The following is a 22,640-nucleotide window of genomic DNA, read 5'->3' as shown; positions in this document are numbered from 1 at the left end:
ATACGATTTGGAGGAGTGTGGGATGTCATTCTGGATGTGGATTAGCATTGGGAAGCTCAGAAATAAGGAACACACGACTGTGCTGAGTGTGGGGCAGTGGGATTCATTTGGGATGAGCAGACGGAAGCTGAGGAATAAGCCTCAGCCCTGTCGGCTGCAAAGGGACTTGGATATGATGCAGAGCTGGGCTGAGGAGTGGCAGATGGAGTTCAACCTTGCCAAGTGTGAGGTTGTCCATTTTGGAAGGACAAATAAGAATGCGGAATACAGGGTTAATGGTAGGGTTCTTAGTGAGGTGGAGGAAGAGAGGGATCTTGGGGTCTATGTTCATAGGTCTTTGAAAGTTGCCACTCAGGTGGACAGAGTTTGTAAGAAGGCCTATGGTGTATTAGCGTTCATTAGCAGAGGGATTGAATTCAAGAGTCGTGAAGTGATGTTGCAGCTGTCCAGGACCTTGGTAAGGCCACATTTGGAGTACTGTGTGCAGTTCTGGTCGCCTCATTTTAGGAAAGATGTGGAAGCTTTAGAGAGGGTGCAGAGGAGATTTACCAGGATGTTGCCTGGAATGGAGAATAGGTCGTACGAGGATAGGTTGAGAGTGCTAGGCCTTTTCTCATTGTAACGGCGAAGGATGAGGGGTGCCTTGATAGAGGTTTATAAGAGGATCAGGGGAATAGATACAGTAGACAGTCAGAGACTTTTTCCCCGGGTACAACAGAGCGTTACAAGGGGACATAAATTTAAGGTGAAGGGTGGAAGGTATAGGGGAGATGTCAGGGGTGGGTTCTTTACCCAGAGAGTGGTGGGGGCAGGGAATGCGCTGCCCGTGGGAGTGATAGGTGCTTAAGCTAGGACAAATGTTCGGCACAACATCGTGGGCCAAAGGGCCTGTTCTGTGCTGTATTGTTCTATGTTCTAGAAGTAGGACATTCAACTCAAATGTACTCCACCATTCAATGAGATCATGGTTCATCCTCAACTCCACCTTCTGCCTTATTCGCTTTACTGAGTAAAAATCAGCTTGTCTCAGACTTGGATATACTTAACAACCCAGCCACCAAAGCCTGCTGCAGGAAAGAATTCCACAGATTCATTACCTTCCAAAAGGGCAAGCTGCACCTCATCTCCATTTAACGAGAAGGGTCCCTTTCTGCTATTCAACTATGGTTCCTAAACGGGCATCCTTTGGGTAGAAATGATAGAGCTTGCTTTCCTGATGCACAATGGCATTGCCTTCCATATCCAGTGGAATACAACTCAAAAAAACCATGCAAATTTAAAATCAATGCAACATTACCTGCTAGCAGCTGTCGAAGAGTCTTTAACTTTCTTGCCTTCCAATGAAGCCAGATGCTGTTCCAATGCATCAAGAAGGCTACTTGGTGCCTATGATATTAAAGCAAATGTCAGCTATATAAATCGCGCAGTGAAATATGTTCTTAAATAGATGCAGATCTTCAAGGTCTTTGACAGAGTCACTGATGCAGCCTGATACAATTTTTCTCAATGTCGAAGTATCCAAAAGAATTACTACTTCAAAGGATTACATTTTGAAGCTCTGTGAAATGAAAATAAAACAAAGCTATTCCAAAACATTGTTAATACCTACATTGTTAAAAGGACATGCCAATTTTTCAAATGGGAATGTTTTCTCAAGATTTTAACCGCACTGATAATTCTATCAAAACTACTACAGTTCTACTGCTGATTGTATCAAATTTTTAAATTCACTTAAGGAAGCAATATGTCACCTAACCTTTGTTTACCATTGAAAAAGATAACAAAACAAATACAAATGCTTTAAGCTAACCTTTGTTCAAACTTCCTCGGCTCCAGAGACATAGGTATGAAATAATAAAGGTAAGAGGTCATTTGTGGGACTAGCTTTCGGTTGCCCCAAGAGTAGAACAAAGCTTACATGTAGAAATAAATAGAGCATGAGAGAAGACGTATCACAATAATTTTGGGTGACTTTAATCTACACGGAAATTGGGAGAATCGGTGCAGATAAGGTAACCTGAAAAATGTGGTGGCTGTTCTCACAAAAAGTGCTTATAGCACTATGTTCTCAAGCTAGCCAGTGAGGTCATCCTGGATTTCGTTATGAGCATTTAAACAGGATTAGTCAATATTTTCTAATCAAACTTTCAGACATGTTTTTACACACCTCTATTGCAGGTGGGACTTGAGTCTGGGCCTCTTGGCTCTGAGGTAGGGACGTTATGACTGCACTGCAAAAGCCCTGAAGGATTAACGAATAATCTCAAAAAAGGTGAAGCAGCAACAGCGTCAGACAACATGGAAACAGACCCTTCAGTCCATGCCGAATGTAATCCCAAATTAAACTAGCCCCACCTGCCTGATTCTGGCCCATTTCCCTTTAAACCTTTCCTATTCATATACTTATCCAAATGTCTTTTAAACTTTCTAACTGCACCACATCCACCACTTCCACATGTGAACCATCCTGTGCAAAATTTGGCCTTCATGCCTTTAAATCTTTCTCATCTCACCTTAAAGATGTGCCCTATTGTCTTGAAATCCCTCATCCTAGGCAAAGACAACTATCATTAACCCTACCTATCTATACCCCTCATTATTTTATAAGCTTCTGTAAAGTCACCTCTCAACCTCCCCCACTCCAATGAAAAACATTCCAGCATATCCAGCCTTTATAACTCAAACCTTCCATACCCGACAACATCCCGGTAAATCTCTTCTGAACCCTCTCCAGCTTAATATTATGCTTCCTAGAACTGGACTCAGTACTCCAAAAGAGACTTCACCACTGTCCTCGACATGACTTCCCAACTTCAAATGACTGAGCAATTTAAGCAAGCACAATAATGCTTTTTGAACCATCCTGTCTATATGTGACACAAACTTCAAAGATGTATATACTTGAACCCCTAGGTTCTACAACACAATCCAAGTCCCGATCATTAAATTGTACAAGACCTACCTTTGTTTGCTGTACCAAAATTCAATATCTCGCATTCATCCCAACCGAACTTCATCTGCCATTTTTCAGCCCATTGATCCATTTGATCAAGATCCCTTTTTAATCTTAGAAAACATTCTTCACTGTCTACTATGCTACCAATTTTGGTGTCATTCACAAACATACTATGCCTCCCATATTCTCATCCAAGTCATTTATGTAAATGACAAACAAAAGATGACCCAAAAATGATCACTGGGGAATACTGCTGGTAACAGTCTGAAAAACATCCTTCCACCACTGTCTCCTACCATTAAGCCAATTATGTATCCAAGTGGCAAGCTCACTGTAAATCCCATGTGACCTAACTTTACCAATTAGTCTACCATGCAGAACCTTGTCGGAGGCTTTACTAAAGTCCAAGCAAATCACATCTGCTGCTCTGCTCTTAATCTTTTTGGTAACTTCCTCAAAACGCAATCAAATTTGAGACACATGATTTCCTCGCATAAAATCATGTTGACTATACCTAAACAGGTTTTGCCTCTCCAAACATCCATGAATCCGATAAAAATCACCTCCAACTATTTATCCACAAACAAAGCCAGACTCATCAAGTCTTATAGTTCCCTGGTTTCCCTTTACAACTTTTCTTAAACAAAAGGCACCAGTCATCAGGCACCTCACTCATAATTATAGATGATGCAGTCATCAAAACACAAACAGAATTTATGTTCAATTAGAAAGAGAAAAGTATGACTCCATGACTAATATTTTAAACCTAAATAAAAGGTAAGTCTGGGGATATGAAGGCAGAACTAGCTAACATGAACTGGGAAGGTAGGACCAGAGTTGCTATGACAGGCTTTAGGGAGGTATTTAATAAGGCTCACCAAAGGTTAATCCCAGTTAGAAAGCAAGGCTCTTTAAGAGGGATACAACTTCCTTGGCTAAATAAGATAGTTAAGCATAGTACTGCTTTGAAAAAAACATTGTAAAATCTGCAAAGATTAAAGGTAAACAGATTTTAAGAACCAAAGAACATACAGTAACGTACATGAAGTATAGAAACAGTATGAGACAAAAACTAGTTTGTAATATAACAAACAGGTAATATGAGTTTCTAAAAAAAACTTTAACAAGAAAAATCTAACTAAAGCTCGTCTTAGTCCTTCGAGGAATCAATAACAAGAAAACAAGAAATGGCAGAGACTTTAAATAGATACTTTGCATTTGCCTGCAAAGTAGAAGATTTATAAAACTTCTTAAAGATAACTGAAAAATCAAGAGGAGATGGGGAGGAATGAACTTAAAACAATCACTATCACTCGGGGAAAAATAAAATGCTATTGTACCCGAAGACAAGTGTGACCCCAAGGCTTGTTGGCCTGCCTCCTGGGGCCTTAAAGGAAATGACAGCACAGATAATGGGTTTGGTTATAATCTTCTGAAATTCCTTTGACTTTAAAAGGGTCCCAGTGCATTGATAAATAGCAAATTAACATCTTTATTCAATAAAGGAGGAAGGCAAAAGACAATAATCTAGGCCAATTAGTCTAACATTCATCAAAGAGAAGAAACAGACCTTTTGGTCATCCTATATCCAGTGACAAAAAAATCCAACCTATCTGTCAGCTTATCGTTGAAGTATATATGTTAAAACACAAAGTCAAGATATAATTTGTTTATAATGCAACATAAAGCAAACAGTTTCCAACAAAACCCAAGCTTTAAAAAATGACTACCAGGATACTTTTATAGCAGGATACTTTTTAAAAAAAAGTACAATTTGATCAGGTTTGAGGAAGGAAATTCATGTTTCGTCCATCTGTTAGAGCTTTTTGATGAAGTAATATTTACAGTAAACAGACGGAACCAGTATATGCTATACACACTTGACTTTTCAAAATGCATTTAATAAGGTGTTACATGAAAAGCTGCCATTCAAGATAAGATTTTGGGATAACAAATTTCAATGGATCTCGGATTGGTTAGATGGAATTCAATTTCCCAGGGGGCAGTGGAGGTTGGGTCCTTAAATTTATTCCAAACAGAGTCAGATAGAGTTTTGATGGTCAAGTGAGTCAAAAATTCTAGGATGAAACAAGAAAGCAAAGATGAGTCAACAACCAGATCAGTCTTAATCTTATTTAACAGTAGAGCTGACTCGAAGGGCCAAATGGTCTACTCCTACTTGCAAAGGCCATTTTTTTACATTATCATCACTATCTTATAGGAAAGAAATACTACAGAACTGAAGAGCAATGAAGTCCTGGACTTCGTGACCTGAATATATATTTTGTTTTACACCAAAGTGTGTAATGAAATTCTTTCATTTTGAATAACAAATGAATATCTGCTTTAACAATGTACTGCTCGTGTACCAGAATAGTAACTTGCCAAATTTGATTAATACAGTTAAAATGGCTTTATCACCAAAAATAACTATTCTAAAATCATAACATGAATCCAGACCCACGTACAATCTGGTTTTAAATGAATGAAAGTGACTTGTAAAGATATACAAAGTCTTTTTTTTAAAGTTAGATTAGGGATCAATTCTCTGGCAAATTTACTAACTTCTGAACAATTTTATTTAACAGCGCTCTGCATCTAAAATATCCAGTTTTGTTTTTGGAGCTTCCTTAAAGGTCTGCAAATGAGTGCCATTAGCAGAAACACTTGAGAGATTAATTCAGTCTGGGGCAGAGCTTGTTTTTTTTTAAACTAGCATTTTTTTTTAAAACTAGCATAAAGGACCATAGCAATTTCAGGTGCACTGAGAACAATTTGTACTTGAAACTTTGCCAACATTTATGCCAGCTGTGCTAATTTTGGCAGAATTATGCTGAAAACCTCCAGGCCACAAGTTTATTTTCATAATCTGAATTTCAGGATATATTTTGAATTCTGTGACAGCTATTATGAATCACAAGTCTGTGGATAAAGGTCAGTTGGTACAGCACAACTCTTCAAGATCTTGTTTTTGAGTCTCTTTGTTATGAAGTCATCCTTGATCAAGGGACTGCCTAAAAACAAATGGATCACAACATGCTACTCTGCTCAAACTAATTAAAATAAGTACTTCTAAAAGAGATGCCTACCTGAGAAAGGTCTGGTATGTCTCCCCTGTCGATTCCAACTTGCTGTGTTTAACAAAGAATACCACAGTTATAACAAATAATATTGACCAAATCTTGTAGCTTTAAAAGAGGCTTGCAGTTCAAGAGAAGCTTACTTCTGCAACTTTGAGGAATTCAGAGATCCTTGTCATTCTAGTAAGGAACTTTTTGTATATGTCAAGAGCCTCCTTGCACTGGTTTTTCTTCATATCAAAGTATTTTTCTAGGGAAAAAAAATTAACAAATCAACTGCGTGTTAAACAAAATGTTAACCTTCTATTGGTGTATGCGAGTGTCTACCAACTACACTTTCAGATTCAAGTTTCAGTATTAGTCAGAACTGGAGCCCATCACCGACTGTTTATCTAACTTTAGTCAGGTCCCCAGAGAGAACAACCTGCCACTGAGAAAAGCACTACCTCGAACAAGCATCAATTGACGTTTCTTTCCTTTTTGACAATGCAACACTACTTCTGGTCAGCTAAAGTTTCAGCAGTACGTATTTATGAATAAAAATTACATAGAATAAAAACAGATTAAAATATTTTTAGAATTCACCAGCAAATGTGGCTGAGTTAGATTTGTCCTGCCTTTAATGTATAGGATATACTTGGGTAATTTTCTACATTGTTGGGTAGATGCTAGTGTACCTGTATTCAAAGAGCTTAACTAGGAGAGCAGCAAGCTCCAGAGCACAAGTCTTTAGTACTATTGCTGGAATGTTGTCAGGGCCCATAGCCTTTGCAATATCCAGTGCCTCCAAGCTTTTACGTAGCCACTCCGGAAACATGGGAGCCATGGAGGGAACAAAAGATGAATTTCGTCCTCACTTTGTCTCAATTATTTCTTTTGATAATTTCTAATTAAAATGACATTGAATTGTAGTAGTTCATACACATCGTACTAGATTTTCATAAACGAAAGTGACTATAAATTGCTATTCTGTTTATGTTGTATGGAGTGAATTGAATTGGTTGAAGAATGGGATCTGTAATGCTGGGAACCACTGGAGAGGCCAAGATGGATCATCCACTTCGTGCTTCTGGCTGAAGATTGCCTGCAAATACTTCAGCCTCATCTTTTACACTGATGCGTTGGGTTGTTCAATCAGTGAGAATAGGGATATTTGTGGAGTCTCCTCTTCCAATGAGTTGTTTAATTGTCCACCACCATTGAGATCTGATTTTCTGGTTGTGGATCGTAAGGCTGTATCACTTGCTGCTTATACTGTTTGGCATTCAAGTAGTCCTATTTGGTAGCTTCACCAGACTGACACCTCATTTTGGATGCGTCTGGTACTGCTCCCAGTGTTCCCTCCTGCATTATCTATTGAAATATGGTTGATCCCCTGGCTTGACAGTAATGGCTGAGTGGGGAATATGCCGGACCATAGGGTTGCAGGTTGTGCTGGAGTACAATTGTGCAGCTATTGATGGCCCACGGTGCACAGGTGATTTGCTAGATCTATTCAAAGTCTATCCCATTAAGCATGGTGATAGTAAAAGCGTGTGGTCATTCCTGATCAGGAATGAAGGGCTAATGCTCAAAACATCGATTGCCCTGCTCCTCAGTTACTGCCTGACTGGCTATGCTTTTCCAGCATCACACTCTTTGACTCTGATCTTCAGCATCTGCAGTCCTCACTTTCTCCTAGCATGGTGACAGTGCCACACAACAGGATGGAGGTTATTCTTAATGTGGAGACAAAGTCTTGCCTTCACAAGGACTTTGAGGTGGCCCCTCTTGCCAATAATGTCATGGACAGATAGATCTGTAGCCTTTAGATTGGTAGGGATAAGGTCAATTTTTTTCCCTTCTTGTTGGTTCCCTGCCCATCAGCTACCAACCCAGTCTAGCAGCTACATCCTTTAGGACCTGATCAGCTCAATCAATAGTGTTGTTGCTTAGCCACATTTGGTGGTGGATGTTGAAATCCCCCAGCCAGCACACATTTTGCACCCTTGCCACCCTCAGTGCTTCCTCCAAGTATTGTTCAAGCTAGAGGAGTAGTGCTTCATCACTAGAGATGGTACATGGTCATCAGTAGGATTCCTTGTCCATGTTTAACCTAATGCTAAGAGACTTCCTGGTGTCCCAGTCAATGTTGAAGACTCCCAGGCAATTCCATTCCAAGTATATACCAATGCGATGCAAACTGTTAGGTCTGCCCTGCCAGTGGGACAGAACATATCCAGGATTGTGATAGTGGTATCTGGGACATGGTCTGTAAGGTATGATTCTATGATTATGACTATGCCACGCTGTTGCTTGACTAGTTTGTGAAACAGTTCGGAGAAAGTGAAGACTGCAGATCCTGGACATCAGAGTCAAGAGTGCAGTGCTGAAAATGCAGCGCTGATCAGGCAGCATTGAGGAGCAGGAGAATCGACGTTTCAGGAATAAGCCCCTTGATGAAGGCCTTATGTCCGAAACGTCGATCCGCATGCTCCCTGGCCTGCTGTGCTTTTCCAGCACTACACTCTCGACTGTGAAACAGTTCTCCCAATTTTGGTGCCAGCCCCCAGATGTCAGCGAAGAGGATTTTGCAGTCCTGAACAACAGGGCTGTTGCCTTTTTCAGTATCTAAGTTGATGTCAGGTGGTGCACCCAGTTTCATTTCTTGGTTGAAACTTCGTAGCAATTGATACAACTGAATGGCCATTTCAGAAGGCAACTGAGAGTCAATGAATTGCTGTGTGCCTGGAATCACATGTAAGCCAGACAGGTAAGGATGGCAGATTTGCATCCCTGAAGGATATTAGTAAACCAGGTGGGTTTTTCCGACAATCAGCAATTATTTCACGGTCATCAGTAGATTTTCTATACTAGATTTTGGAAAAAATTTAAATCCTGTGGCAGGATTCAAACTTGTGTCCTCAGAACATTTGAGTTGCTGGATTAACACTTCAGCAGTAATACCGAGGGCATTGCCTCCCTCATGACTTCAACCCAATTTGACACTATTTAGAAAAAGATTATGAAGGTTTGATTTATCACGCGCACACTGATTTAATAGGTAAGTGAAAATTATTCAATTATATGCATGTTAAGGTATCTGCAATATAAACTGCCAAGTGATTATTGTTCTATTTCAGCTACATGAATGGAAATGTTGGCCAAATTACAGCAAGTGAGAGTTGTGATAAACTGTAAACTTTAATCGTTCAAATCACTGAGCTAAAATATTTATCCATATAAAGTATTCAGATACAATTTAAGTTCAATGAAAATTCCATCATAATATAGCAACTTTTTTTTAAAAAGTGTTAATGAATGCATAAACAACTATTTTTTTTAAATTTAAAAGGAGCAGTGAAGATCAAATTCATGCCATGATGTAGAGTTCCCAAAGTGGTCGTGTCTCTGCTTCAGGTTGCAAATGCAGGACAGTCTCCAGGTCAGCCACGCTTGAGATGGAGTGGCATCACGCAATCTATAAACTCTGGGGGTAGGTTGGCAACTTGTTTGGGGAGAAACCAGCTACAGAAAATGGACATTAGTGGGTTCTCTGCCCCATGTGCCATAAGGCATTGAAGAGAACAAAAGGAAGCTTGGATGTAGAGTTTTCAAGTAGCTACTCAGAACAGTGGTAGCTTCCCCTGAACATTATCCCTGCTGTGCTACTCAAGGTAAAGAATTACATTTACATTTAAAAACAACCATTCTGTCAGTGTTTTGATTAGCAACACGACTCCTGATGATTGACTGGGTTGTCGAATGGAACCTGCATTCTCTCCCATTTCCCTTTCAAACTGAAAAACCTTGCAGGAAAAGCTCCGTACCCAGTTTTGTGAATCTCAAATGATGGGTGCAATTAAGTGATTTCATAAATTTCATCAGGTATTCAATATTTGTAATAAAATACTAACAACAAAAATTGATTTGCAATCAGCTCTAAAGCTGCAGTGTGTCGAGCTAGAAACTAAACCTGATTATGTGTCACATGCACTGAACAAAAGGAGATAAACCAAGGCTTGATACAAAGTTTCAAAAATTATACCACTTGTAGAATTTTCTTACATATTGATCTTTATACTAGCTCATTGTATAAGGCTTCAAACATTACGGCAACAAAATATTCCAATACTTGTCTCTCAACTTCCAAAAGCACCTCTAAAACAATTAGGCATAGAATTAGCACGTGGGAGAGAATTAGGTCCACAGGACATGAAACTCACTGCCAATGTGAACTTTGAGAAGAAAAGAATGTGCTGAATCATAGAAATACCACAACAAAATGCTTTGAAAAAGCAAACAAATGCTGTGGACGTTAGAAAACAAAGCCATTCAGAATTGCTGTCTGTTTCTTTTTCTTGCCAAAAATGGCTTCATTGCACTCTTGAAGGCACGAGGTTCACTGGGAAACATTTTGTCCACACAGCAGCTAAAAACAATCCCAAACACCTGGACCATGATTGCCAGATGACTAATTGAGCTTGGAGAGCGGTGCGGAAATCAGTCCAGTTCAAACATATCTCCCCTGACAAACACTTGACAGTACTTAATGAGGCAACAAGGATCTTGGCTGTTGGCTGAAGAGCCACACTTCACCACTTTTTGGAAAGGCCCACCGCTCAGACATTTAACTGAACAGGACCTTCCTCAGGATCAAAAACATTGGGGGCAGAAATCTAATCTGTCAAAAGCTCTTTTGCATAGTGGCACCACTGGAGAGGTGGTAGTTGCTGCCTGCAATAACACTCAGGTATCATTGTTGAAACTCAGGCCATGGCAGAATACCACTAGGAGAGGAGTTGTGAGGTACTGTTGAGGTGCAGGCTGTTGACAAGTGGAGCTGGAGAGGAGAGAGCCTCAGCAGGCACCCCGACTCCCTGATGCCAAGTGCTTAAAACAGACACAGTGTCTGAGCAAGAGAACACCCCTCCCCCACCTTTGCTATAGCAAAACATTTGTAATGTGAAATCTTGATGTATCATTTTTTTCAACTCATAACTAGGAGATTGAAACTCTTTAAAAAGTGAATCTGTCATTTATAAAGGTAACAACATTGGTGATGCCCTTATCCAATTCCATCACATACGTAAGTGGCTACGGTAATGACAAACATAATTTGGTGGGTCAAGAGAAAAGAAAAGAAAACTTATTTGCCACAGAAATTCCCAGGGTTTGACCTGTTCCTGTAACCACAGGACAGATGTGGTTGTACCAGTTAGGTCAATAGCAAACCCCAAGATGTTGACGGTGGGGAATTCAATGATGGCAGTGCTATTGAATGCTACTGATAGACTGTTAGGTTCTCTTGTTGGAGGTAACCATTCCCTGTCCCTTGTTGCACAAATGTTACTGGTCACTTATCAGTCAAAGCCCGAGTGGTCTAATTTTGTGCTAAATGCAAGTATAAATTGCTTCAGGATCTGGAGGATTTTATTATTCAGTACTGAACACCCATCAGTGAACATCCCCAACTTTGAGCTTGTGATGGCTGAGAGGTCAAATTGATGAAGCAGATGAAGATAGTTCAATTAATAATACTACCCCGACAAATTCCTGATGAAATGTTCTGTGTGGAGATGATCAGTCTCTCACAAGCACAAATATTCTTTGTGCCGAGTATCATTCCAACTACTGGAGAGATTTTCACCCAGATTTGTTGTGCCACATGGTCAAATATTACCTTGATGTCAATGGTGAGCCAGTCTCATGCCCATGTTTGAACTACGAAAATAATGAAGTCTAAAACAAAATAGCCTTGGGAGCCCAAGTGAACTACTGGGGAGCAGATTGATACAATCGTGACTAGCACTTTCCATTACTGATGATTCAAAATAGAGTTCATGAAAGAGTTAATTGAAACATAAAGGATCTTGAGGGGACTTGACAAGGTGGATATTGAAAGGTCATTTCCTCTTATGACAAAATCTAGAATTAGAGGTCATAGTTTAAAAATAAGTGGGTGCGCATTTAAAACAGAGATGAGGAGAGCTTTTTTCACTTTCTCAAAGGGCTGAATGTCCTTGGAATTCCCTTCCTCAAAACACAGCGGATGCAAAATCCACATATTTTTAAGGTAGAGATAGATAGCTTCTTGATGACCAAAGATTACTGGAGATACACAAGAATGCAGAGATGTGGTTAAAATCAGATCAGCTGCAATTAATATCAAATGGCGGAGCAGGGTCAAAGGGCTGAGTGGCCTACTCGTGTTCCCTGTCCATATGAGGCAGTATTTGGCTGGATTGGATTAATCTTTCTTTTTATGACATGGGTAATTTTCCAATTGTCAGTTAGATGTTTGTATTGTCACTGTATTGGAACAACTTGGCTAAAGGCATAATTAATTCTGGAGTACAAACTTTCAGGACCATTGGCAAAATGATGCCCTGGTTCCATACCTTGCAGCATCCAGTGTGTTCAGCTGTTCCTTGATATTGTATGATAAGAACTGAATTTTCCAAAGTCAGGAATCTATGATAATGGGAACGTCAGGGAGAGGCAGAGATGGATTTTCACTTGGCACCCCTAGCTACAGGCAGCTGAAAATGCTTCAGCCTCACTTTTTGGATTGACGTGCTAATATCTTCCATCAGTAAACTTGAGGATGTTTCTGGAACCACCTCCCCTTGTGATCATTCACTTAATTGTCCACAAGCACAGTACACCCAATCTAAACAGTACTGACCGTGTACACTGACCAGATAAATTATAGCAATTCATGGCAGTGGCCATCTTTCACCATACTTTCGAGAGCTATTGATCATGAACAACAACGTTAGCCTTGCCAGCGATGTCCACATCCCACGAAGAGACAAAAAGATATTTATGATTGGATGCGCAGTACAGATCTTTGATGTCATTTGTGGGATCACTTAGTTCCTTCTATATTATGCTATCCATAAACCATTAAACATGGTTTAACCCCCTGTAGATGCACATTGTAGCTTCAAATTAATACCAGACCACGTAAAGATTGTTTTTCTCCTGTGATGAACATTACAAAATCAGCTGGGTTTTTAATAACAGCCTAGCAATTTCATGACTACTAATGAAACATGCACTTCATTCCAGAGTTATTGATTAAATTTCCTATGGTGGAATAAGAGGTAACGCTCCCTAGAACCTTCCTGTTGGGACTCTGGACAACTTGAAAAACTGTTATGCTCAGTTAATAGATCATAGCCTGAGCAAATACTACAAATATAATTAGTTTTAATACTCCTGATTTGAACAGACAACCAAACATAACCTTTACTGGTGGCTTAGCGGTTAGCACTGCTGCCTCACAATACCAGGGACACAGGTTTGATTCCAGCCTCGGGCGACTGTGTGTGGAGTTTGCACATTCTCCCAATGTCTGCGTGGGTTTCCTCCAGGTGCTCTGGTTTCTTCCCACAATCCAAAGATGTGCAGGTTAGGCGAATTGGCCGTGCTAAATTGCCCATAGTGTTCGGGGATGTACAGGTTAGGCACATGAGACAGGGGTAAATGTCTGGGTGGGATACACTTCGGAGGGTCAGTGTGGACTTGTTGGGCTGAAGGGCGTTTCCACACAGTAGGGATTCTAATTCAGTAAGTATTAGAATCTACTTAGATACTCATGATTTGGTCCATTTCTTACAAATATTAAATTTGACTCAAATGTAAACAATCTTTCAATCTCAAATATTACACCTGTAGAACAGGAAGTGTATACGTACAATAATTGGAAAAAAGAGACGTGCCAACCACAAAACTGTAATGCAGCTAGTTATCAAAACTACTATACACAATAGTGAAGGAGTTAAATGCATAGGCCTTGCACAAGGCAAAAACAAAAGGATTCAGATATCCAGGGGAAGCACTGTAATAACTAAGTTTTTAAAAAAATTTCCATTAGGTTGAAAATTCAAAATGGTAACATTTCTTAATAGTATTCCCACATTACAAACAATAATGAAATTTCACCATGTAGAACAGTTGGATAGAAAGTAATTTTAGATGGTTTGAGCAAAGTTTCTGACTCCCCCTCATTACATTTACGTTTTGCCCTTGCAAGAAAAAAAAAGTATCAAAAAAATGCACAGGATGGCCAATGACATTGAGCTAGAATAAAGAAATTTATCAAAACAAAATTGTCCAAGAATAAATCATTTCAGCCTACAAATTCCAGCATGAAATACGTCAACGGATAAAATTATTTTCAAAGTTATGTCCTTAACAGCCAGCTTTACATTTCTTGCCCCAAAGCAGAATAAACTTACCCAATAGATTAATGATCCCTTCATTATAAGCTGCAAAAAGTCTAATGGCATCTTTGAATAGTAGCATAAAAGCTGCATTGATCACTCCATTTGTGAGTTCATTGGCACTGACCTATAAGACAGAAAAAAAATCAAGTTCTCCACAACGTTATCATTTTCCATTTGAGACATTTTCCTGGCTGTTTCTGCCAATCAGAAATAAAGATGATCATCTTTTGCTGGGGCGGGCGAGAAGAGGACTGCATTAGATACAAGAGCAATAATTGGTGGTTACAACCTTAGCAAACAAAGCAACTTTGTCGTTCTTCAAGTTGCAATAATGTAGTTATACAGTTATGTAAGAGCAAACAATAGTCAAGATACAAATACACTAAAATTAAGGAGAAGGTATTTAGTAAACTGATGGGGTTAAAGGCAGATAAGTCCCAGGGCCTGACAGCCTGCAACCTGCAGCATACATATTGGATGCATTAGTTATGATATTTCAAAAATTCCCTGGATTCTGGAAAAAATACCAGTGGATTGGAAACATGCTAATGGGACACACTTATTCAGAAAGGAGATAGGCAAAATGTGGGAAACTGTAGACCGGTTAGTTTGACCTCTGTCATCCAGAAGTCAAGTCAATCATAAAAAGGAGAAAACTGAACACTTGGAAAACCAAAATTAAATTCACCAGCTTCAGCACAGCTTCATGAAAGGCAAGTCGTGCTGGACAAACTTGTGATTTTTTTATTAAAGGATGTAACCAGCAAGGTGGTAATGAGGATCCAGTGGACATAGTATATATAGATTTCTAGAAGACACTTCACAAGGGTGCAGCATAAAAGACTGATCCTGAAAGTTAGATCCAAGGGGTAGAGTACTGGCTTGGATACAGGATCGACTGACAGACAGAATTAGTTGAGGTTAACTGTAACTGGATGGTGAACTGTAACTAGTGAGGTGCTGCACAGTTCAGTTCTCAAACCTCAACTACTTACAATCTATCTATATAAATGGTGTGCAAGCAGGGACAGACTGTAACATGGCAAAATTCACAGATGACACTAAAGTAGATGGGAAAGCAGGCTGCTTGCAGAGTTTACAGATGGATATTGATAGCCTAGGAGAATGGGCCACATTCTGGCAGATGGAATTTAATGTGGATAGGTTTAAGACTGTGCATGTTGGCTCGAAAAATATGGGCAAATTATTATTTAAAGGAGAAGCAAATTCAATACGCTTAGTCCAGAGAGATCTGGGTGCCTTTGTGCACGAATCACAGAAAGTGGGTCTGCAGGTCCGGCATATACTAAGAAAGGTTAATGGAATCCTGGCATTTGTTGCTAACAACTGGATTATAAAAGTAAAGAAGTGTTGTTATAATAATTACACTTTGGTGAGATGACACCTGGAGTGTGTGTGTCCAGTTTTGGTCTCTTTACTTGAAGGATGTAGTGGCACTGGAAGCAGCTCACAGCAGGTACACCACATTGATTCCATGTATGAAGGGGCTGTCGTATGAGTATTAGTAGAATAACTTAGGCACGTACTCCCTGGAGTTCAGAAAATGAGAGGGATCTCATAGATATATAAAATGCAAAAGGGAATTGATAAGGTAGACGTTGAACAGATTGTTCCCTCTTGCGGAACGTCTCAATTAAAAGGTCATAGATAAAATCAGATGAAGAGAAACTACTTCTTGCAGAGGGTTGTGAATCTGTGTCCCAAGATTGCATTGGAGGCAGCAACCTACAGATTCAAGAAAGAAATAGATAGGTTTCTGATGAAAAGTGGGATAAAGGGCAATAGGGAATAGGCAGGACAGAGAAGTGAAGACCAGGATAAGATTAGCCATGATATTAAATGGCAGACTGGGCCCAAAGGACTGAATTGCCTACTCCCACTCTTAAGTTCTGAAATAAAAATGTAAACACACAAAGATGACAGATGCCAGAAGAGAGAGAACTGGTGAACACGTGAAAAAGCAGGAGAAAAAGACATTAAGCACAATGCAAAAAAAGGTCTTTTATTAAAAGATATGTTCAAAGTATGTTGGGATTGCTAACCAACATTAATTGCCCTCAAGTAGCTGATGGTGAGCCATTTTCTTCTTTATATCAAGTGGCTTATTCGGTCACTTCTATGGACAGGTAAGAGTGAACTGCATCATTGAGAACATGGAGTGATAAATAATCCTGATGGAGTCACATTTTGGTCAGACCAGATATGATGGTACATGTCCTTTAGGGAAATAAATTTATGAACCAGATGGGTTTTCACAACTTCATTGTCACCACTACTGACAGCAATTTTTTAATCCCAGTTCCATGTTAATTAATTGAGTTTAGACCAACCAGCTGACATGATGGGATTTGAACTCCCGGTTCCATCAATTAGGTCCAGACCTCTCAGTTACCAGTCCAGTAACATTATCATTGAGCTATCTCAATGCAAAAAAGGAGTGACTCAAAAAGGGAGTGAAGTACTTACTGCATCAATAGCAATTTTATAAAGTAGAATTGAGTGGAAAAATGTTTCATGATCACAGTTTTAAACTTCAAAAGAAAAATGGCTATGAATAGAGATTCAAATATGGTGGCACAGTGGTTAGCACTGCTGCCTCATAGCGCCAGAGACCCGGGTTCAATTCCCACCTCAGGCGACTGTGTGGAGTTTGCACATTCTCCCAGTGTCTGCGTGGGTTTCCTCCAGGTACTCCGGTTTCCTCCCACAATCCAAAAACGTGCAGGTTAGGTGAATTGGCCATGCTAAATTGCCCGCAGTGTTAGGTGAAGGGGTAAATGTAGGGAAATGGGTCTGGGTGGGTTGCACTTTGGCGGGTCGGTGTGGACTTGTTGGGCCGAAGGGCCTGTTTCCACACTATAAGTAATCTGATATAAAAAAATTACGAATTCACCAGTAATAAAACATGCACATGTGGTCTCCATTTTTCTTTACTTAAAGCTCCAGTATCCCCAGTTCAGATGTATTGATTCAGTAAACTTGCTGTACGAATACAATGGGTTGCAGCAAGTTTGCGATAGGCAAATTAGGTCACAGAGCCCACTTGCAAGTAGTGAGATATATTAGTATGAAGAAAAATGTGAACGGTTTAAGACTGGAGCAGAGACCAAATCCAGCAATCATAACAGAAATGGTGAAGGATAAAAAGAGCTAAACAGCTATTCTGAATGTTTGGGTCCCTTCCTCTTTCTTCACAATAGAGTAATACACCACTTTTATAGTGTTGGTGTACAATGCAGAAACTGTCCACAAGTCTAAAAAGTCCACATTGATATCATGACTGCTAATGTTGAACAATTTCATTCACTTGTCCTATTCGCTTGTTGTACTCCAGTATCCTTCAGCCACTTTTCTGAACTAGAGTTAAAGTATTATCTCAGTATTTTTCCACAGCTATCCAATAGTGTCAATAAACTTTGACCCATTCTGTTTAAAGAAATATTCTCCCATGCTCTCATTCCTAAATACCTATAATTTGGTCTACAAAAGACAGTTTGTTTCTCTTCATTCCAACAAATCAATCATGGGTGGCACAGTGGGCAGCACAGTAGCACAGTGGTTAGCACTGCTGCCTCACAACACCAGAGACCCAGGTTCAATTCCCGCCTCAGGTGACTGTGTGGAGTTTGCACATTCTCCCAGTGTGTGTGTGGGTTTCCTTTGGGTGCTCCAGTTTCCTCCCACAGTCCAAAAACGTGTAGGTTAGGCGAATTGGCCACAGTGTTAGGTGAAGGGGTAAATGTAGGGGAATGGGTCTGGGTGGGTTGCACTTCAGCGGGTCAGTGTGGACTTGTTGGGCCGAAGGATCTGTTTCCACACTGTAAGTAATCTAATCTAAAAACAGAAAACTCTACTTTGATGACAACAACTTCACTTTTCCTCCTAAGACTTCCTCTTATAGACTCAATAACCTTTCTTTCGGGACAAATCCATAAGATACAAAATATCAAGATTTTATTTAAACTCACTATCACAGCTCTACATTTATTTCACATTCTGGCCACAAAGCCAAATATTCCATTAGTTTATAATAACCCTAACTACTTCAACTACCGCTTTGCTGAACCTACACACCCAATTCTCTACTCTTCTAGATGATCCAGCTTTTCACTAAAGTACAACAGTTGGACTTTTACCAAATGTTCTTACTTAAATGTAATTCTGCCCCTTTGTTTCCCAAAATATCAATTTTGTCAGTATAAATCTGAGATTTATAATCGATCTAAGATTTTTTTCACCCCTTCACAACCGATATTTGTAACACTGATGCACAATTCAAATGCGAAGCACTGCTGAATCAAAACACACTAATTCAGAAAGGGGAATGAAACTTAAAAATTAAGACTCAAGCCAACACAAAAAAGACAAATGAAAAATATCACAACCTCTCAGTCCAACTGGTATATTAAATTTACTTGACACTAGACATCTGGCCCATAATGAACAGCCCCAAATAAGTAAAAATGAAAAAGTCCATTCAAGGGCCAATGAGACCTTCAAGTGGGAGCCCAAAAGGCAATGAAGCTGATCGGGTTCATTATGGCTTGACTTTGCAAAAATACAACTATTCTAACAGATGCACAGATTTACTTGCAAGTGAATGCTTATTCCTCCACAGTTCCTGCATCATAGTTCTGAGGTCTGAATGTAGCAGCAGTGGATGCATTCGTAAAGCTGGCATGCATTATCAAACAACATAATGACCAGCCTGGAGAAGGACTGTGAGGAAGCCTCCCAATCTGCATGGTGGCTCAGTGGTTAGCACTGCTCCCTTACAGCACCAGGGAACCGGGTTCAATTCCCACCTCGGGTGACTGTGTGGAGTTTGCACATTCTCTCTGCATCTGAGAGTTTCTTCTGGGTGCTCTGGCTCCCTCCCACAATGCAAAGATATGCAGGTCAGGTGAACTAGTCATGCTAAAGTACCCATAGTGTTAGGTGTAGGAGTCAGAGGGAAATGGGTCTGGTTGGCTTATTCTTCAAAGCGTCAGTATGGACTTGTTGGGCTGAATCGCCGGTTTCCACACTATAGGTAATCAAAACTATATTACGCTCTCTAATTATTGCTTGTATAAGGAAATTATTCTTGTAACATATTTCAAACGCAAATATTATTGCACAGACATTCTACTAAATCGTTAAAATATCACTGTTAGCAAAATACTACAGGCTTCCTTTGTTTTTTTAGAAAACATGTCCTTTGTGTATTTTATTCTTATTGTTTTACTATCTAGCTTCCAATACATAAACTAGTATATGACCTATTACTGATCTAAATAAAGGACAAACGTAGGACAGCATAATTTATTTTAGTTTGAGTAAATTATGACATCGATCAACAATGTCAGGTCTGGGAAAGAGAGTTAGGAATTCAGATCTATTCGGAAACGTGGGAGGGTATCTGAGAACGCGAGTAAGATTTCGATCTGTAATAGGACCCACGCTAAGCAGTTAAAGATTCTTCATTGGGTTCATCTGGCCCCAGATTGCCATGTGAAATTAAAAAAGAGGGAGCATTTCCAATGTCCTCAAATGTAAAACATGCACAGGTACCCTCACTCATTATTTGTGGTCATGTCACGAACTTCATAGGTATTGGAGCGCTGTGGCAGGAGTAATAGAGGGGGTCTTGGGGACCAAGGTTAAGGGGGACCCAGTCTCTCTTCTCCTGGGCTTGCCAAATTTACCTTCCTCAGATGTACATGGAAGAAAGCTTTTTAACATTCTCACTTTTTGTGCGAGGAAGAACATTCTGATGTGCTGTGCGTCTGAGAATGCCCTGGGCCTGCCAGGGCGGTGTAAGTTAATTATGGAACACATCCCTTTGTATTTTCTCTCTACTATGGTGCACCAAAAAACAGAAAACTTTTTATAAGACATGACGGCCCTTCTTGAATTACCTGGAAGCAGATCTGTCTGCCATTTTATTTAGCGCCTTCGCTTAGCCATAATGGTTTGGTTTAGTGAACCTGATGACCTGAGAGGAAGAATTTCGAATAAATGTGGGTGTAATAATAAATGCTCTCAAAAGGTTGGGAGTTTTGTTGCGCTGAGCGACATTATTTATTTATTGATCCTGAGTGAGTACAATGTGGTTTGTTCTGTAGAGTAGTGTAACACTTAGTTTGTTGTTGTTTTGGTTGTTATAATTTCATAGGTTTTTTTCGTAATTTTATAATTTTGTAATGAAAACTTTTAATAAAATATTTTTTAAAGTAATTTATGAAATTTTATTAGTCATCAAAATTAAAACAAACAGTCTCCAGCAAATTACACAGAAAACTTGACTGCTTGCTCCATATTGTGTAACTCTTGGGATTACCTACCATGTCAAGGACAATATTTTAACAATTACTCACTTAATAGACACATGCACAGAACAAGCTACATGAAAGTAAAACCCTATTATGAATAAGGACCCAAGATATGAGAAAATAATGAAAAATTGTACAAGAGTAAATCTGGAATCTCAAAAAATATAACCACCATTTTCCAAGTTCTGATAATGACTTCAATCTCCTACTTAAGACAATTTTAGAGGAACCTCGGTTATCAGAATATCAATTATCCAAATATCGGATTATCCGAAGGGGATCTCAAGGCCCCGATAGAAACGTTACGTCAAAGAGCTGTTTCAACCCTGATCGTGTCTTTTGTTTACAGGTACAATGATTAAAAACAAACTCAGCTCACTGAGATTTTGCCGAGAACAGTTCTGGACAGTTCAGGCACAGTCTCCAAATGACTGACCTCCCACACTCACTCTCTCCCCCAACACTTTCCCTGGACTCCTACACAGGGGTGTACCCTTAAACCACCCTTCCCCAGATATTTTATCCAACATTGTCCTGTACAGGGCAGAGATTAGAATATGTCAAAAAGTTGCAGTTAAACTGTGTGTGTGTGTGTGTGTGTCTGCAGTAGCAGTCTTAGTGTTGGCGTCCAGTCCAGCTGGCGGGGTGGGGGCTGGTCGGCCGGGGCGGGAGTCGGACAGTTGGATAGTGTTTGGGGGTGGGGTGGGGGCGATCAGGGTTGGGGGTGATGGCTCGCGCGGTGTACTGCTGCTTAGTCTCCTGCACAGGGAGCAGACTTCACAGAAAACTCGGAGTGCCTGGGGAAATCAATTCACCAAATAATTATCTGAACGAAATAGTGCCCGACGATCTTGTTCAGATAATCGATGTTCCTCTGTATTTGGTTTTGTCAATCATTACATAAATCTGAATGTATCCAAAAGGAAGTTTATATGCCAGAGACAAAACTCACATTGAAGTCCAGCAATGCATCCATCTGATTCTGTATAATGGGCATAGTCTTTAGCAATTTCTCTGTATTCATTGTTCTCATCACTCCATCAGCCCTAATGAAATAAATACATATTAAATGTAAAATACTTACAGGAACAAGTCTAAAATAACTTATCGTTAGGAAAGCTAGTATAACTAAATACGCTATGTCAGTAGAACAATGACAAATACACTTGCATTACCTAGATTGGAGATATATTAGGTGGTAAAACTGTATAGTGCACACATCTGAGATATATGCAATGAGCCAATTACACTTCCATCACTCCTCAACATAGAACCCTCAAAAATGTTAAAATGTGCCAATGAGTGGAAAATAAAGAATGAGGCTGCCCAAACCCATTTCATGGTAGTCTGGATTTTATATGTAGTAATAATCAACATATAGAAAGAACAAATATGAAACAAGGAGGATGCTGAACTTTATAAGATATCAATTCAATCATAATTGGAGAATAGTGTACAGTTTTGGTCAGTTTATTATTGAACAAATGTTCAGGTCATACAAATAGTAGCAATATGGAACCAACGTGGAACTTGCAGCACAGGGATATTGTTATGTTCAAAGACTTAAAACCAGGAGACATTGTATGAAAGGTGGTTAAGGAGATTCACTTAGCAACACTTAGGTGCTTTCGAAAAAATTACATGAAGTTGTGAAAGATTATTGATACTGACAGGATTGTAAACACACAAAAATGTAATTCAAGATTTATAGCTTGGGTGCCGGTTGCAGTTTTGTTGGCATGTTCCCAGCTGAGCCAGGAAGTTTGTTTGCAGACATTTCATTCCCTTTCTAGGTGACATCTTCAGTGCTGCTGCACTGTCAGTTGGAATTTATTTGGTTTTGTTCCGATTGCTTCCAGTTGTTCATTGCAGTGTTCGTATAGAAGGTCGAGGTCAATGTGTTTATTGATGGAGTCTGTGGATGAGCGCCATGCTTCTAGAAATTCCCTGGGTGTCTTCTGTTTGGCTTGTCCTATTATTGTTATGTAGCCCCCATCAAATTTGTGGTTCTGGTCACCTGCGTGTATAGCTACTAGGGTCAGCTGTTTGTAGCGTG

General features: G+C 39.7%; 1 protein-coding gene across 19 annotated transcripts in view; it reads right to left on the bottom strand.

Moving 5' to 3' along the window:
• picalma (phosphatidylinositol binding clathrin assembly protein a) overlaps nucleotides 1-22,640 on the bottom strand; it is a 154,779-nt gene that overhangs the window by 80,492 nt on the left and 51,647 nt on the right. For all 19 annotated transcript variants that reach the window (XM_043691581.1, XM_043691589.1, XM_043691590.1 and 16 more), the window contains exons 5-9: nucleotides 21,537-21,630; nucleotides 14,262-14,373; nucleotides 6,180-6,286; nucleotides 6,046-6,087; nucleotides 1,298-1,386 (exon numbers count right to left, since the gene is read on the bottom strand). In XM_043691581.1, the coding sequence (XP_043547516.1) occupies nucleotides 1,298-1,386; nucleotides 6,046-6,087; nucleotides 6,180-6,286; nucleotides 14,262-14,373; nucleotides 21,537-21,630 (444 nt within the window). The remainder of the gene's footprint in view (nucleotides 1-1,297; nucleotides 1,387-6,045; nucleotides 6,088-6,179; nucleotides 6,287-14,261; nucleotides 14,374-21,536; nucleotides 21,631-22,640) is intronic.

Source organism: Chiloscyllium plagiosum, chromosome 6, assembly GCF_004010195.1.
Source record: "Chiloscyllium plagiosum isolate BGI_BamShark_2017 chromosome 6, ASM401019v2, whole genome shotgun sequence".
In the NCBI taxonomy this organism is placed as follows: domain Eukaryota; kingdom Metazoa; phylum Chordata; class Chondrichthyes; order Orectolobiformes; family Hemiscylliidae; genus Chiloscyllium; species Chiloscyllium plagiosum.
The sequence above is the reverse complement of the archived record's forward strand: the minus strand, read 5'-3'. Positions and strand labels throughout refer to the sequence as shown.